General features: G+C 33.2%; 1 protein-coding gene and 1 non-coding gene across 2 annotated transcripts; one reads left to right on the top strand and one right to left on the bottom strand.

Moving 5' to 3' along the window:
- The first annotated feature begins 7507 nt into the window (after nucleotides 1-7507).
- Nucleotides 7508-7593, top strand: TRNAY-GUA (transfer RNA tyrosine (anticodon GUA)). Its single transcript is given in 2 exon segments — nucleotides 7508-7544; nucleotides 7558-7593. It is a non-coding gene; the product is annotated as a tRNA-Tyr (tRNA).
- Nucleotides 7594-8574: 981 nt separating this feature from the next.
- LOC102584594 (AT-rich interactive domain-containing protein 1-like) lies at nucleotides 8575-14080 on the bottom strand. The gene is made up of 2 exons (XM_006345524.2): nucleotides 12767-14080; nucleotides 8575-9599 (listed from the first exon to the last, which is right to left on the bottom strand). Exons 1-2 carry the CDS (start codon nucleotides 13787-13789, stop codon nucleotides 8757-8759), a joined length of 1866 nt encoding a protein of 621 aa, XP_006345586.1. The 5' UTR covers nucleotides 13790-14080; the 3' UTR covers nucleotides 8575-8756.
- Nucleotides 14081-15475: the final 1395 nt, after the last annotated feature.

Here is a 15475-nt window from a genome sequence, read left to right as displayed (position 1 = left end):
CACCCCTCTCTCCCAGAGGTACTACCCCTACCCCCTCACCCCTCCCTCCGAGGCACCTTCCCCGCGACCCCTCCTACCCTCCTCCACTTTATCCCCTCCTCCTACCCCCTATATCCTCCCTCCTAAAGCCTAAAAAAAACCTAACTCTAAACCCTAAAGCCTAAAAAAAAAAACTAACCTTGAACCCTGGCCTGCGAACCCTAAACCCTAAATCCTAAACCCTAAACCCTTAAACCTAAATAAAAAAAACTAAACCCGAACCCTAAACCTTAAACCCTAAACCCTAATAAAAAAAAACTAAACCTAAACCCTGAACCCCAGCCCGCGAACCCAAAACCCTGAACCCCAAACCCTAAACCCTAAACCTTAAACCCTAAACCCTAAACCCTACAAAAAAAACCTAACCTTAAACCCTAAACCCTGAACCCTAACCTGTGAACCCAAAATCCCGAACCCTGAACCCTAAACCCTAAATATTAAACCCTAAACCAAAACTCTAAACCCTAAAAAAAAACCTAATCCTAAACCCCGAACCCCGGCCTGCAAACCTAAAACCCCGAACCCCAAACCCCAAACCCTAAATCCTAACCCTATAAATCTTAAACCCTAAACCCTAAACCCTAAAAAAACAAACCTAACCCTAAACCCTAAGCCCTGAACCCCGATCCCTAAACCCTAAAAAAAAATCCTAACTCTAAACCATAAACCCTAAACCCCGAACCCCGACTCGTGAACCCAAAACCCCAAACCTAAAACCTAAATCTTCAACCCTAAACCCTAAATCCTAAACCCTAAAAAAAAAAAAACTAACCCTAAACCTTGAACCCTAGCCCGCGAACCCAAAACCCCAACCCTAAACCCTAAATATTAAACCCTAAATCCTAAACTCTAAATCGTAAAAGCTGGGATAAAAGCTGTTTATCAGAAAATTGATTATCTAGCATTAAAATTGACATTCACATATGCATTACCAAGGTATGTCGAACTCAAAAATATATTTTGTTTTATCAGATTCTTAGCAATAAAGAATGACAATTTTCTTCAAAATTGGGGGAAATTCAAAATTGAATGGGTTAAAAGCCGTTTATCAAAAAATCAGCTCGGTCAAACTTTGTTCGTATAACCAGTCTAGCATTAGGCTTGGTTAGTTAAACTTTGCATTCTGATTGTTTTTATCCTTTCCAATATGCATTAGATAGCATTACATTAGCTGCTCTAGTTTAATGAGTTCTTTAAATCCAATATTCCACTCCATTTTGATTATGTGATCTCAACACCTTAGAGTGTGTTTATTTGTTTGCTCTCTTATGTGTTAAAGGGCTATTTAATATCAACTGGTGTGCAATTATCCTCTTTTAGAAGAGATTTGTTCTCCTTGGCTTAGCGAATTTGTTTTCTAGAATGGACTTTCGGTGGCTAGCATAATGTTTTAGTTCATTAAGTTGATCCGAACTTGAATTTGTTGGCTGCTAATTTTTTAAAAAAAGTTCTTGATGTTAGAGGACAAGATTGAATCAAAATTTGGTGGTATTAAAGATGAATATGTAATTGAACTTTATTAATTTTATTCAATTTAGGAGTAACATTTTATTTTAGTTTTTTAAAAGTCTCAAAAAGTGATATCTTTCCAGGTTCATCATGGTTGTGCTTATTTTAGTTAAATTCCTCTTAAACTTGTTAAATTTGTCCCAGTTATCAATTTCTTGGTCAAGTATTGATATGCTACAGAATTCAGGTCCTTGCTTCATGTGATTTGAGTCATTAACTTCAACACTTGTTAATTATTCTCTTCTTCGGTTCCTGCCTAAGTGTTTGCTTATTCTAGTTTGTTTAAGTCAATATTTAGTGTTATTTGATATCGTTTAGTTCATCAGACTATACTTAGACTCATGCTAATTATTATCTTTCTTTCTTTTACATGAACCTTCTTGTCCGAGTTCAATTGGACTCCTCGCTCCCTTGCATGCTCCTCTCTTTTCGAGTCTACCTCCAAGCCGTTGAAAGGAAGTTAATGTTATTGGGTTAAAACTCAAGAAGACAGCAGTAGCAGTAGTCTAAAGGGCTAGAAAATTAAAAATGGGACTTAAAAGAGTCCAATTTGAACTCAGCAGCATCAACAGTAGCCCAAAGGGTTGGAAAATAAAAAATTGGACTTTAAAAAGTCCAATTTGAGCGCAGCAGCAAATAAGAAGCAACAAGTGGACTTAAAATTGTTCAAGTTCTATTCACACTTTTATTTTCATTATATTGTGATTTTGTGATAATCGTTTTTAGCTTCTAACATTTATTTTGTTAATTTAGATGAATCCCTAGGAAGTTTTCTATTTTATTATTCATTTTGCTTTAAGTATTTAAATTTTCAAACTCTTTTAAGGTAGGCAATCTAAGCTTTAACACTAACTTGAGAATTATTCATATTCTTTCATAGTTAGTATTTAGCTTTCAAATCCACGTTTAAGTTATTGTGTTGATTTTTTGACTTAAAAACTTGACTCGGACAAAATGTTAAGTTAAAATTATTGTTTTGGCACTTTAACATTTGACTTATTTCATTGCTCGGAATAAGATGAGTGTATAAGTATAAAAAAACTCTTGTTATTTTCAAAATAAGAATTTTCAAGTAATCTTAAGTTTTTTTAAAAAAATTAGCCAACTTTTAAATTCGTCGGTCAACTATGTGTTAGTGAATTCTCTAAGATGCCTAAACCCTTTCTTAGAGAATTAATTTGAACACTTAACCGACTTTGGTTTTTATTTAAAAATGTTTTATTCAAATTTCCCTTTCAAAAAGGTTTCTTAATTTTCCTAAAATTAAGTGGCGAGTAAATTAATCATTTTTCTAAAAATTAACAAATTGCCAAGTTGTGAAATGGTTTCGAAACCTTAGTTCTCGAAATCAAATCGTAACATATAGTGTCACTACAGAAAAAACAGTGATTAGCGACAAATCATATTTCGTCGCTATTTAACGTGAAAAAAAAATACTTTATTTTCTTCCCAATGCAAAGATTACTAATAATTATAATTGCAAATTAATTATTGCATCAATAACCTAAAATGTTCTTTGATACATGTTTTAAACTGTCAGCATTTTTGCAACACCTCTTAATATTCTCTCATCAGAGCTACTCAGTGAATAAGTATCACAAAAAACAAGGAGTCATTTACATTAATATGATGATGCTAAGACAAACCAAACTTCAAGGACTTGTTGCATGCTTTTGTATACACTTCATAGTTTATTGGAGTTTCAGATTTTAAATGTAGGACTTTTTGCAAGTATCAATGTCTCTATTATTTATTAGTAGAAAGTGTAATAGTCTGGATTCGTAGAGTTTTGATCAGAATCGCACATTTGTTTTATGTTGTTATTTGAAGAGTTAGCTTATTGACAAGTTTGCTTGAAATTATATGCCCCTCTGTAATATTTTTAATCATTTTCTCCAATAATAGGTGGTGGAATTAAAGTTTGAATGACTATGCTACTGAGGATGAATTTATAGTGTTGGTTGCAGGTTGTAAATGAACTCCTAAACTTTAACTCTTACATTTGCATATGACAAATCACCAAGAATTATGAATTTTATGTGTTGGCTCATTTGCACTTTGATCCCCTATTTCGTGCAGCTCTTCAATTATGTCCTTCATAATAAATCATTTTCTAACGGAACATAAATTTATATTTCCGTATCATGATATCTTCTAACTTAATGTTCAGACATAACTTCAGCTTCTAAAGTACTTATTTTCGACTAGACTTCCTTTTTATATGACATGACAACAAAAAGTATAGGAAATCATGTTTCTTGCATATACCATTGCTAAAAGGTCGTGCTATAAAAGATTATGTACAACTCTTCAAAATTTCTTTATTAATGAATTACTATATAACATTAGAGATGAAGTATAGGGCTCTTTGCTAGAGTAGTACAAGGTACGACCACGATGGATATTCATGTAGTGTAGTGCTTAAGCCTAACCACCCCCATTAGGTCCAAGACCAATGGGTCCACTAAGCCAAGTATTACTTCATCTTCACTTAATTCAATCTATTTCCACTCTCTAAGGTCTAACATTACCCATACTCATCCAATTGCAGTATAAGGAGCAAGGTATTGTAACGGAGAAAAGGATAAAATCCTACAAAGATGACAACTTTGTCACCTGTAAAATATCAGTGACTAAAACAATGTCAACCCAAATCACTTCTCAAGGACCTGTCAAGTTTTCTTTCCTTTTTGAAAATTCATCATGTATTTAGTAAAATAGTACACATGAAAATGAGCTTTATACAATCTAGACAAATACACCAAATAGCCTAACCTCACTTTTATATGTATATATTTTTATTTAGTTCTATGATAAAGTTATTTTGTTAATATTTGATTTTTCAGTATTCACACCGCTTTTCTTTGTATTCCATCTTTGCTCCTTTACTTTCATTTCATGTATCTACTACACCTGAATATATAGACAAAATTAATTACTGCTATTGGGCCCGTGCTGGCACGAGCACTACCTATCAAGTAGAAACATGAAGATAAGACAACCACAAGTTAATGTTTGTGTACCTTGTGCAACAAAAGTTGAACAGGGTACCTTGTGATCCTGAATTAGACATCGTATATGAGCCCAAATAGCTACAAGGATAGTCATTTTCTATTAAGCCTCTGTGATTCTCCCATCCTTCCGAAAGTGTGAACAAGTTGCTACATATTTTTGTTGACCATTCATGTGTGCTCTTCAGATTTTTTGTTTTACCTTGGTTCTAAACATGAATCTCTCTTTGTTAGTTACAACGTGTATATTTTATCAACTTGTGTAATCATTGTTTTTGTAGGATTGTGAAATCGATGTTTAAGGCTGAGCAACCCAAGGTGGGATGATTTCTATGATTTTATCCCATTGAGAGTATCTTTATTTTATTTCATTTTGGAAAAGTTAGCCGTGGACACATTTACTATATCTATAGCGTTATCTTCATGTGCTGAAAGACAGACGCAATACTATTAAAGTCCACTTTATGACTTCAACTTTTCTTCATCACTTTTTTGGAAGATATATCCTTTATTCTAACTTGAAAAGTTGTTTCTAGATTAATGTACCTAGGGTTGTTATGTGTATAATATCTGTTGAGATAGCATATTCATGTTAAAGTCTAATACGTGCTTCACTTCAAGGGAATTAAATATTTACTCAGGTAAGTATTTTTCTAGATAAAGGTAAAATATTTACTCTGAGATGTTAAGTCACTTGCTCACCTTAATGTTCAGCTCAACACTGGTGTTGTGAAGAATCTTGCTAGTCCTAATGTAGAAGATAATACTCCAAAGTTAGCAAACTCAATTTATGCACCTACTTGAATTGTCACGTTTCATTGCATACAATGTAGAGTAGATCCTCGAGACACAAGAAAGATCGTTAACGTGACTTGGCAGTGAGCAATATTATTTCAGTTGGAAATGACGACTTGTTTGAATATTCATGTTAATTTTATAATTGAGAAACAAATTTGAATAATCTCCCCTCAAATTTACCTGATTATTCCTGTGACAACGTATTACTTCTAATAGTATTCATACAGATTTACATTTGGTTACTCACCCAATAGTTTATGTAAGATTCAATCATCAACAACTGTAGATTAGTAAATTGCCAATTTGAATATATGGAAAGTATAAAATTCAGTATTGTAATCTTACTTTATAGTAGAACAAAGAAGCATTTGGATCATAATAGGAAGGGATGGAATATAATAGTGACGAGTTCATATTAATAACTTTGATGTAATTTTATATTTTTATAAAAAAATATATTAATATGTATAAATAATATATTCAGAATTCAATAAATAAAATATCATAATTCAAAACTCTTTAAGTTAAAAAATATACATGGGTTAATACACATGAAAAACCAAGAAAGTCGGCTAATTTTTAAAAGTTGGCTCGTAAATTATGCCTTAAAAAATGATCGGACTACATGCTATGCTTCCCTAACTCATTACAGAGGTCCTCATGAAATTTTGTTTTACACCATGTTAATTAGGACACATGAGTAATAAACATTATTTTAAAATTATATAAAAGTAGACTAAATCAAAATGATTAGCAAATTAATTTTTTTAAAACATAGAAAAATTTGGATGGCTATCTAAATTTCAATTATATCACATAAATGAAGCATGAAAAAATTGAGAAAATAACATAAATGGTCCTGAGACTGGATCTGAAATAGCCTCTTAACTATACATTTACTATATTTAGTCCTTTAACTATCTTAACTGTTATCAAGTTTGGTCCCTTAACTATACATCTACCATACTTAGTCCTATAACTATCTCAAATGTTATCAAATTAATTTGGTCCCTTAACTATATATTTACCGATTTTAGTCCCTAAACTCTACACTAATTGATTTTAGTCTTTTTTAAGTATTAAAATTTTTATCATGTTTGACTCTGTCTATTTTTTATACAAATAACTTAGGTTTATATTAATGAAACTCAAGCTTTTGTGAAATCAAATGTTTAACTCATTTTTTCAATTATTTCTCTCTCCTCGCTACTTTTTCTTAAAATTACTCTTATGTAAAGAACATAACCTCAACGATTCAAAATTAGCAGTTTTTTTTTAAAAAAATTCATACAATAAAAATAAATGATCTAATCTTATTACTCAAATTTCTCTACGCTAAATTAGGAAAGACAATATGGAAAAAAATATACTTGTATTTAAAAGATACATTTGGAACAAGTTAAAGTGTGTAAATGATTGTGTAAGTTTATAGCTGTTGAGTTTGTTAACACAACAATTGCGATAGTGATGACCTTCTATTGTAAATAGCTAGCCTGTTGCATTGGGTAGTTCAACCAGGCATTGTTATTGGATAGAACAAGTTTGAATTTTCAGTGCATCACTTTCGAATGGCTTTGGGTATATATAAATCCACAATCTCTGAAGGTGATTTTTATGCTAAAATATCTTATGGATGTTGTCCTTAATCTCCATGCATCTTATGGATAGACAGAGAGTTTTGATATGTACGACAAAGTCATGCTTCATTTTGGTGTCATGCGCCATTGTAGATCACGTTCGATGTATGTGTTTTCAACAATTTATATTAATAGAAAGTAGAGAGGGAAACAAAAAACCAATGCAATTGCAGCCTCAAATTGAAGAACAATTTTATTGAGGAAAAATGTAGTGTGTATGAATAAAAGAAGGTACGTAGAAATTATCGACCAAATCGAGATATCATGTCAAGAGCACTGCATAATTTCCATAGCCACAATCCATAAGGATATTATAAGAAAGAAGAGGACTAGAGAAATTTGTAATATATATTAATTACATTACAAGGTAATAATTTTCTTAGATAAGTAATGAGTAATGACCATATACTTTAGGTTTTCTTGAGTTCAATAACTTTTCAATTAATAGTAATGTATATTTCTTTTATGTTTAAAATAAGTATATATTTGTTAACTTCAAATTCTTGTCATATTCCGACCTTAGCTCAGTTGGTAGAGCGGAGGACTGTAGTGTGTTTGCTGAAATCCTTAGGTCGCTGGTTCGAATCCGGCAGGTCGGATTTTATTATTTATTTTTTTTCACCTTTATTTGGCTTGTATCTATTTTATCGAATAATTTAAGATTGTTCCATTGAAGCATTTGAATGATATACTAATGTAAGATATAATTTACAATGACGAATATCCTTCACTTATCCCCTAGATAGGTATAGTCAGGATTTGAAGTTTGATCAGATCACAAACGGACAAAAGGATTTTGGGTTGGGGGATTGTTGACCCGGGGTGGAGCCAGCTTGTGGTCCGAGGGTTTCCCTTCAGCAGAAAATTGAAGTATTTATACCTGATTAAAATTATTTTTTTATGTATATGTATAGTAGATGTCAAACCCTTTGGACCTACTACTACCTGTATTTACTTGAACTCCTTAATGATAATTATGACTCCGCAGAAACACCGAGAAAGTTAAGCAGAATACTCTATGTAGATAAACAATTCTAACAACACTCATATGATAATATAACATGAAATTTCAAGTGTGAAATTGGAGATTTTTATTGTAATATGAGTGACGTTATATAGTTGAAATTAGTTTAAAATCTCCAATTAGCTGAGCATGCTTTACTACTTAGTAAGTGTTATTAGCATTGTTCACATGCTTAGGGTTCCATTTCAGGTTTTTTCATGTATTTCTAATTATATGATTCAATATTGTTTCTGTTTTTATAACTAATTCCTATATAACTAATATATGCATGAAATAATACATAGATTCCTTTGTAACTAATCTCTATATTACTAATATATGCATAACTCTTACCGGCTACCAAATGACCTAAATGACTATATATGTGATTCATGCCTATTTTGATGAATTGAGGTAATGAGTTGAAGCTAGTAGGTCTTTTGAAATCAATCCTCATCACAACTTAAAACTTCTCGTTTTACCCTGAATGAAGCTCTCTCCGATCAGCTAAAAACTAGTGACATCTTCTTGTGTTCAAATGTTTGTGATCAAAACGATGGGGACAAGCTGTGCAGGCTAAGAAACAGAGAAAAATCGATATCCTTGAAACACCAAAATTCACTGACCCAAAAATTGTACAATTCCAAGATGGGATCATGTGTCGCAGTTGTTAAAGAAATAACTTGCTGAAGAGCAAAAGCACAAGAAAACTCGGGCAATATACAGTTCTGGGAAATGCCATGACTGCTCTTTCAAGATTCATGGTACTACCTCCGATCCAGATGTGTTTTTACTTGGGGAACGAAAGATGGAGAACTTAGCATCACGCCCAAAACAATCAAATCTAGGTCCATATTCTGATTCATCATCATCACTGTCGATATTACCAGCATTAGTCCTATTCTGGTTGGCTCTGCGGCGTAGAAGGAAGACGTTAAAGTAGTAGCTTACTAAAGACTCCCTGCTTTTATTTGGAAAGAACTTAAAAACCTCATCCCAGAAACTTTTCTCCTCAGACAAAGGGTTCGACTTCACTATATCCTGAAATTTGTGTTCTTCTTCTCTTGACCAAGAAAGTGCAACTTCTTCACCAATACAGTCAAATTTCCACTCAGAATAGGCTGATCCCAAATCAATCTTAAGCTTCCTCCTTTTCTCGGATATATGAAACTTGACACAGTCATAAGAACCTCGAGTGTTGCAGCTACAGATATCTTGTCTTCCTTTACCTATAGGACCTCTGTCAACTAAGGTTCTTTTTTTCCCTCGTTTGCCTAGTGGCCAGATTCCAGTGCCCAGCCATTTAGAGTCACTTTCATAGATCTCCTCAATCGATTCGGGAATATCTGCTTGAAACTGTGGCCCAACTGGTATTCTCTTTCTGCGCTGCTTCCACCAAAAACCAATTGCCGACTCTGCAGAAGAACCGGTTGGTACATCGGCCTGATCCTCGTCATTATGAGAACTTGAAGGTGACGCAGAAATCTGCAGTGCACGCCTCTTTTTCAGATGATCTTTTGCAGATAGCACTCGCTGGCTGCATCTTAATCTTCCGGAACCAGAATTCTCATCATACATAGATGGATGCATCTTCTGTTTTATCTAAATGGCACAAAAAAATAATCTAAATTAAGCCAAAGCCAGGACCAAGTTTTTGATCTTCCATAAATTTTGGATGGTCACATAAACATGATGACCTGCTAGATAAGCAGAAATGCAAGGATAAAAACAGAAGCTAAAGGGCAAATGATAAAACTCTCTGTACTGCAACTTTGTGCAATTGGGGAAGTTTTACTTTCAGTCATAAAAATGCACATAAACCAAGGGATGCTATCTCAGTTGCTAATAAAGTTAAACAATTAAACATCATGATCTAAGAGGCCTGCAATTGCAGACCTATTATTCAGTATTTATCTATCAAGAACACCCACCTCCTGGCAGATCATTATTTTCTATATGAGAATTTAAATGAAAGCCTTTCAATTGTACCCTCTCCAAATTCTACTAATTCACCTACCAATTCTAAACAAATGATACGATACTATTTGGAAAATTGACATAAATCTTCCATTTCTCTTCACCTCAGTGCAAAATTTACAGTTCATTTCACCCTGTCCAATAGGATGAAATGATGATGATAATAACAATAATAATGTGTGGCATAGTGGTCAATAAGTGGGTCGGAAAATGGTGAAAGGTCGAAGGTACCCTGTGAAATTAGTCAAAGTGCATGCAAGCTAGCTCAGATTCCACGATTATGAAAATAACAATAATAATAATTTGCCAAATTCAGAGATATATAACAGTAGGTGGAATATGGTTCCCGGTTCGTCCAATAGATGCCAAAATCATTGTACTTTGGTGCTTCTCCATTCAAACTCAAGCGTTTATCCAATTGGCAGGTTTCAATTTCATAGTTTCACCATTTCACTTTTCCTTCAAATATATTCTATCTTATAGCTATCACTACCTAATTAAGTATGACCGATGAACAAACTCATCAATCTGTACCTATATACTTTTATTTTTTCAAAAAATGGCAAGCATATTATATATACTATCTCCAATACATAATAAGTCATTTTTGAGAAATTCGTCCACCCATTAAGAAACCACTTAACAGCAACATTATTTAAGAGGCTACGAACTACCTTGTATCTCTTTTTCAATATTAATTAAGTAGTGAAGACCTTTAAGAAATTTTTCCATATATCATCATTTATTAGACAAGAGTAAATTTGGAGAGAGAAAAATTAATACCTTCTTTTATTTTTAAAAATTTCACTCATCTACCAAATTTGGAAGGTTACAAAATCACTTAAAGTGAACCAGAGGGAGTGCCATCTTAGTTTACGTTTTGCTTTCCAGAGCCCTTCATAATGTTTCTAACAACTTTATCAGAAATAGAAGTGACATTCTTTTATTTTGAATAGTTCAAATGTCGGAAATCATTCCACTATGAACATTCTATACAATTTAATCTCACTAATACCCATATAATACAAGTAAAACTAGCATATTAAACTTTGTATTCAGTCAAAAAAACACATTTTATGTTATGTAACCGGGAAAATAATAGTTTTAGCTCTCTCCAAAGCAATTTCATACCTCCACAAGGATACTAACTAGACTACAGGATTCCGTAACCATTCTTTGGGGCATCCTGGACTTCAATGGGCCTAAAACCACAAAGTTCAAGAGCAAAGTATAAAATTGTACTGAATTTAAAAATGACTAAGAATAGAGTATTCAAACAAAAATTAGTGAAGTGAAAATTTTCATTAAAGAAAAGTAAGAACACTTCGGTGCATGCTAATAGGGAAGGAAGAGTATTTTGAGAGGAAAATGGTAAATATTACTTTATATTCAGTCAAAAAAACGCATTTCTAATGTCACTAAATCATCAGAAGCTCAAATAGAGTTTTTCAATACATTTCAACACAGAAGCTCAAATAGTGTATAATTAGCAGTAACATATTAGTCTCAGTGATGACAGCATAATCATAAGCTTTCGTTTAAAAATCCTTAAACTCCTCCTAATAAACTTGGGCCTTGGTGTGGCTAGGTTTTCCAACTATTGATTGTGTATTTGCTAGCTTGCCTTGAAGGTAAATAACCCAGTCAAAGATTGTTCATTGTCCTAGCAGGAAATGTCTAGACCATCTTTACCCAGGTTGAAGTACATATGTCCTGTGTTTTCTTCTCTTTCGCACATCTATTTAACAACCTACCACAATTCGGATGAGTCAAAGCCATAACATATCTCTAAAAAAGCCAACTATTTCTGTATTTGACAGAATAATATGGCTCCTATCCTTAACACAAAATTTTGACCTGTCGTTGCTTTCCAAGAAATGTGTTATCTCATCAACTTATGAAATACACTTTGTTATAGCCTCATTTGGAGGATTTCATCCTATTATAAACACAATGAAACAGCTGCCCCTATTAACCTACATATAGATTATAGAACCTGCACATTGCATTCATAATGCCTCTTAATGCAACTTTAATTGTGCCTTTCTTGGTCAACTTCATAATTGAATATAAAAGCAAGGTAGTTTTATATAATGGGTGAAGATGTGTCCCTTAGGTCTAACTCAACCCAAAAGAATACCAATGATATAAAATTCCAACATGTAAGGTCTATGAGTAGTCTCATAAAAGACGGTGAATAAAGTATCAATACGCATTCATACCTAGTTCACGAGGGAAGAACTGTCCAAGACCATATAAGGAGGCTACAACTCATTCCCTCAACCAGTATGGGACATTCCCTCACACACTAAGGACTCAAATGAAGTCTAAATCACAGAGACCCAACATTGAGAAACAACAACATGGATCAACAAGTTTGGCTTAGATACCATGTGAAGATATGGCTGTTGAGCCTAGCTCAATCCCAAAAGATATCTCATGAGAAGAGAATTGCTCAAAAGATAGTGCAGCCTTGGATCTTCTAGAACAAATTCAAAGTAGAAGTGATACAATTGAAAGACATGGATGAAGATGTCACACAATATCCATCACATGCCAAGCAGTTACCCCTCTCCCACCCACCCACATACCACCACCATCACTTACATACATGTGCATCAATATGACCAAAAAGCAACAAATTATATCAACGAGTTGAACTCTCGACTCGAACTGAAGAAATAAGATATTCTATAAAATAAATAAGGCATATATATACGAGTTGTCTGAAATAACTACTACTGAATACATAATGATATGAAGTATCAATCTCCAGGAAGAAACTAATGTACCTGCCATACTGATTGCTGAGCACATGGATCCACATCCTTTTTCAAAAGCATTTCATCTCGCAGCAGCAGAACCTTCTTCCAAACCACTTCAGTCCCATAATCCTTCCACTTAGACCTTTCTGGCAAAGTACCAATGGCAAGATCACAAGGATTTTTTGCAACTTCACTTACCCACTTCACCATATCCAAGTAAGATTCTCGCTTCCTCTTCCTACTAATGCAATCTTCCTCAACCATAGTGGACTTCGTTAACGACTCATCTGTTCCATTTCCATGCAGAACACTAACACTTTCCCATCCCTTGACAGACTTCAAATGTTCTTTGTCATAGACAACACTCCTAGTTTCATCAATATCCTTTACAGTAATCACATTGCTGTCCAAATTACTTTGATCATCAAATTTCTCATTACTTTCATTCAACCCATCAAAATCTCGAGCCTCATCACCATCTGTAGTATCAACACCTTTCTTCCTCAATTTACATTTCCCATTTTCACCATCTTTAGCTTTTTCATCTGAAATCTTCATTAGAACCTTCTTCAGATCCAACTCAACATCCATAGGAACTCCATCCCCACCTGAACCCAAATCACATTTACTCACCTTACTCTTAACACTACTACCATCAATTTCCCTAACTCTCAACATCCATTTCTCTAATACACCCAAATACTTAACATAAACCAATTTCAAAGCCATCCCATAACTCGAATCGAACCCACAATCCATACCCACTAAACCCCACAACCCATTTTCAGAAACTCTTTGATACCCACCATTTTTCCTCACAACCAAGTAAAGCTTGAACAAATCCACTGCTTTCCCATCACCCAACATCGGAGGTAATGGCCTATAACACAAACTCCCAGCAACTTCTTTCAAGCATATAGTAAAAACTTCTATGAACAACAGTTTCGCACTATCGTAATCTACTTCATTTTTCACAAGAGTTTTTGGGTTTTCGGGTTTTCTGAAGCTCGTTAGATTTGACCCATCAACTCTTTTCGACCATCCTGCCATTGATTACCAATTTCAGAATGAAAAAAAATGCAGAATCAATATAAACAAAAATACTACCAAAAAACAGAGAATTTCCAACACGTAGTAAGCATTTCCATTCTTTCCAACAAGTGTACCAGTTAGAGAAAAAACTTAGGCGGAAAGATACGGATCTAGAAAGGGATTTTAGCTGTAAATTTTTGGGAAATTCTAGTAATACTCGCCTGCCTTCTTCCCTTCTTCAGGGAGAAGGAAGAACTAATTTTTCCCCCTTTTTTCTATGCCAATTTTAGAAATGAAACAGTAGCTTTTATTGAAAAATGAAAAAATAACATTTTTCAAGAATTTGTGAACAAAAAGAGAAAAAACTTACTAGTAAACTTTCTAAGCCACTTTTTTTTTTTTAATGGAAACCCACAATCGCTATTTTTTGGGTGCGCATAGGGTAATTGGGTGCGCACAGGGTAAAATCCCTGCTCCTATGCAATAGGAGCAAATCACATAGGAAAGGTAATCCGCACTAGGCATGCTCGGTGCGACGAGCTCGACCCAAAAGGCAAACCCCTTGCCAGTGCAGGATTTCGAACTTGAGACCTCCAACATGGAAGTCTCATGCCCAAACCACTAGGCTACCCCGATGGGTCTAAGCCACTTTTAATTTAATCAAACACATAAATGAAGCTTATTTTTAAATTTGTACTTGGAATTGGTGGTATTATGAAATAATAATAATAATATAGTACTCCATGTAATCATAATTAAGTAATCTAGTTGATTATCTTACTAAAAATAGTTGTCATATATTAGTTACCCATGTTACTAAATTTTTTTTAAAAAAAACATTAATTAATTTATTTTTTATATTACTCTTGCAATTTTTTATATTACTCTTGCAATTAATATTTTTTGAAAGTGTTTACATTTATTTGTAAAATTTTCAAGAAGTTTTTTAAAGAGTAAATTAGTAAAATCATATTCTTATTTGTGATTCCTTAATAAGCGTACAAAAAATAATCAACTAATATGGAATGGAAACAGTAAATGACACACTTTAAAAAAAAATGAGAGATGCTAAACAACCATCAAATTTTGGCCAGAATTTGACCAGAAATCTAAAAAGACTATTATAACTTTTTTCCTTCAAAATAAAATTAAATCTTGTTCTTTTCTAGTAAATTGTATATAGTATTTATTAGGGATAAGGGTCTGAAAAATATCTCAATTTTGATCGGATTTGTTGTTACGATACTAAACTTTCATAAGGACCTATTACCTCCCTAAACTATTTAATACCGTATTTTTTACCCCCTGAACTATTTAATAATGTATTTTTAAAGGCATATATGTGCCCACGTGGACACATTACTATTTATAATTTTTGTATTATTTTTTATGTCCACGTGGGCTAATATATATGTTTAAAATACGGTATTAAATAGTCTAGGGAGTTAATAGGTCCTCATGAAAGTTTAGTATCGCAACAGCAAATTCGATCAAAGTTAGGATATTTTTCAGACTCTTATCCCTATTTATTATGTTGATAAGATTAATTTTTTGCGTTCCACCTGTCAAAATATTTAACAATTTTGTTTCTTCTTCAATTCATTTTTCTTCTCTTCGTCATTTTACTTCTTTTTCTTACCTTTTTTTTTTAATTCTCCAGACTCTTTTTATAAAAATAAAAATAAAAATTGTGGAGTAAATTAA

The sequence above is a fragment of the Solanum tuberosum genome, unplaced genomic scaffold (genome assembly GCF_000226075.1).
Source record: "Solanum tuberosum cultivar DM 1-3 516 R44 unplaced genomic scaffold, SolTub_3.0 scf00069, whole genome shotgun sequence".
NCBI classification, from domain to species: Eukaryota; Viridiplantae; Streptophyta; class Magnoliopsida; order Solanales; family Solanaceae; genus Solanum; species Solanum tuberosum.
The sequence above is the reverse complement of the archived record's forward strand: the minus strand, read 5'-3'. Positions and strand labels throughout refer to the sequence as shown.

Bases quoted from the DNA above. Each gene is read 5' to 3' on its own strand.
- LOC102584594 (XM_006345524.2), bottom strand. From the start codon at position 13,789: ATGGCAGGATGGTCGAAAAGAGTTGATGGGTCAAATCTAACGAGCTTC. The intron at 9,600-12,766 runs GTACATTAGTTT...TGTGCCATTTAG, and splicing joins CTCAGCAATCAGTATGGCAG to ATAAAACAGAAGATGCATCC.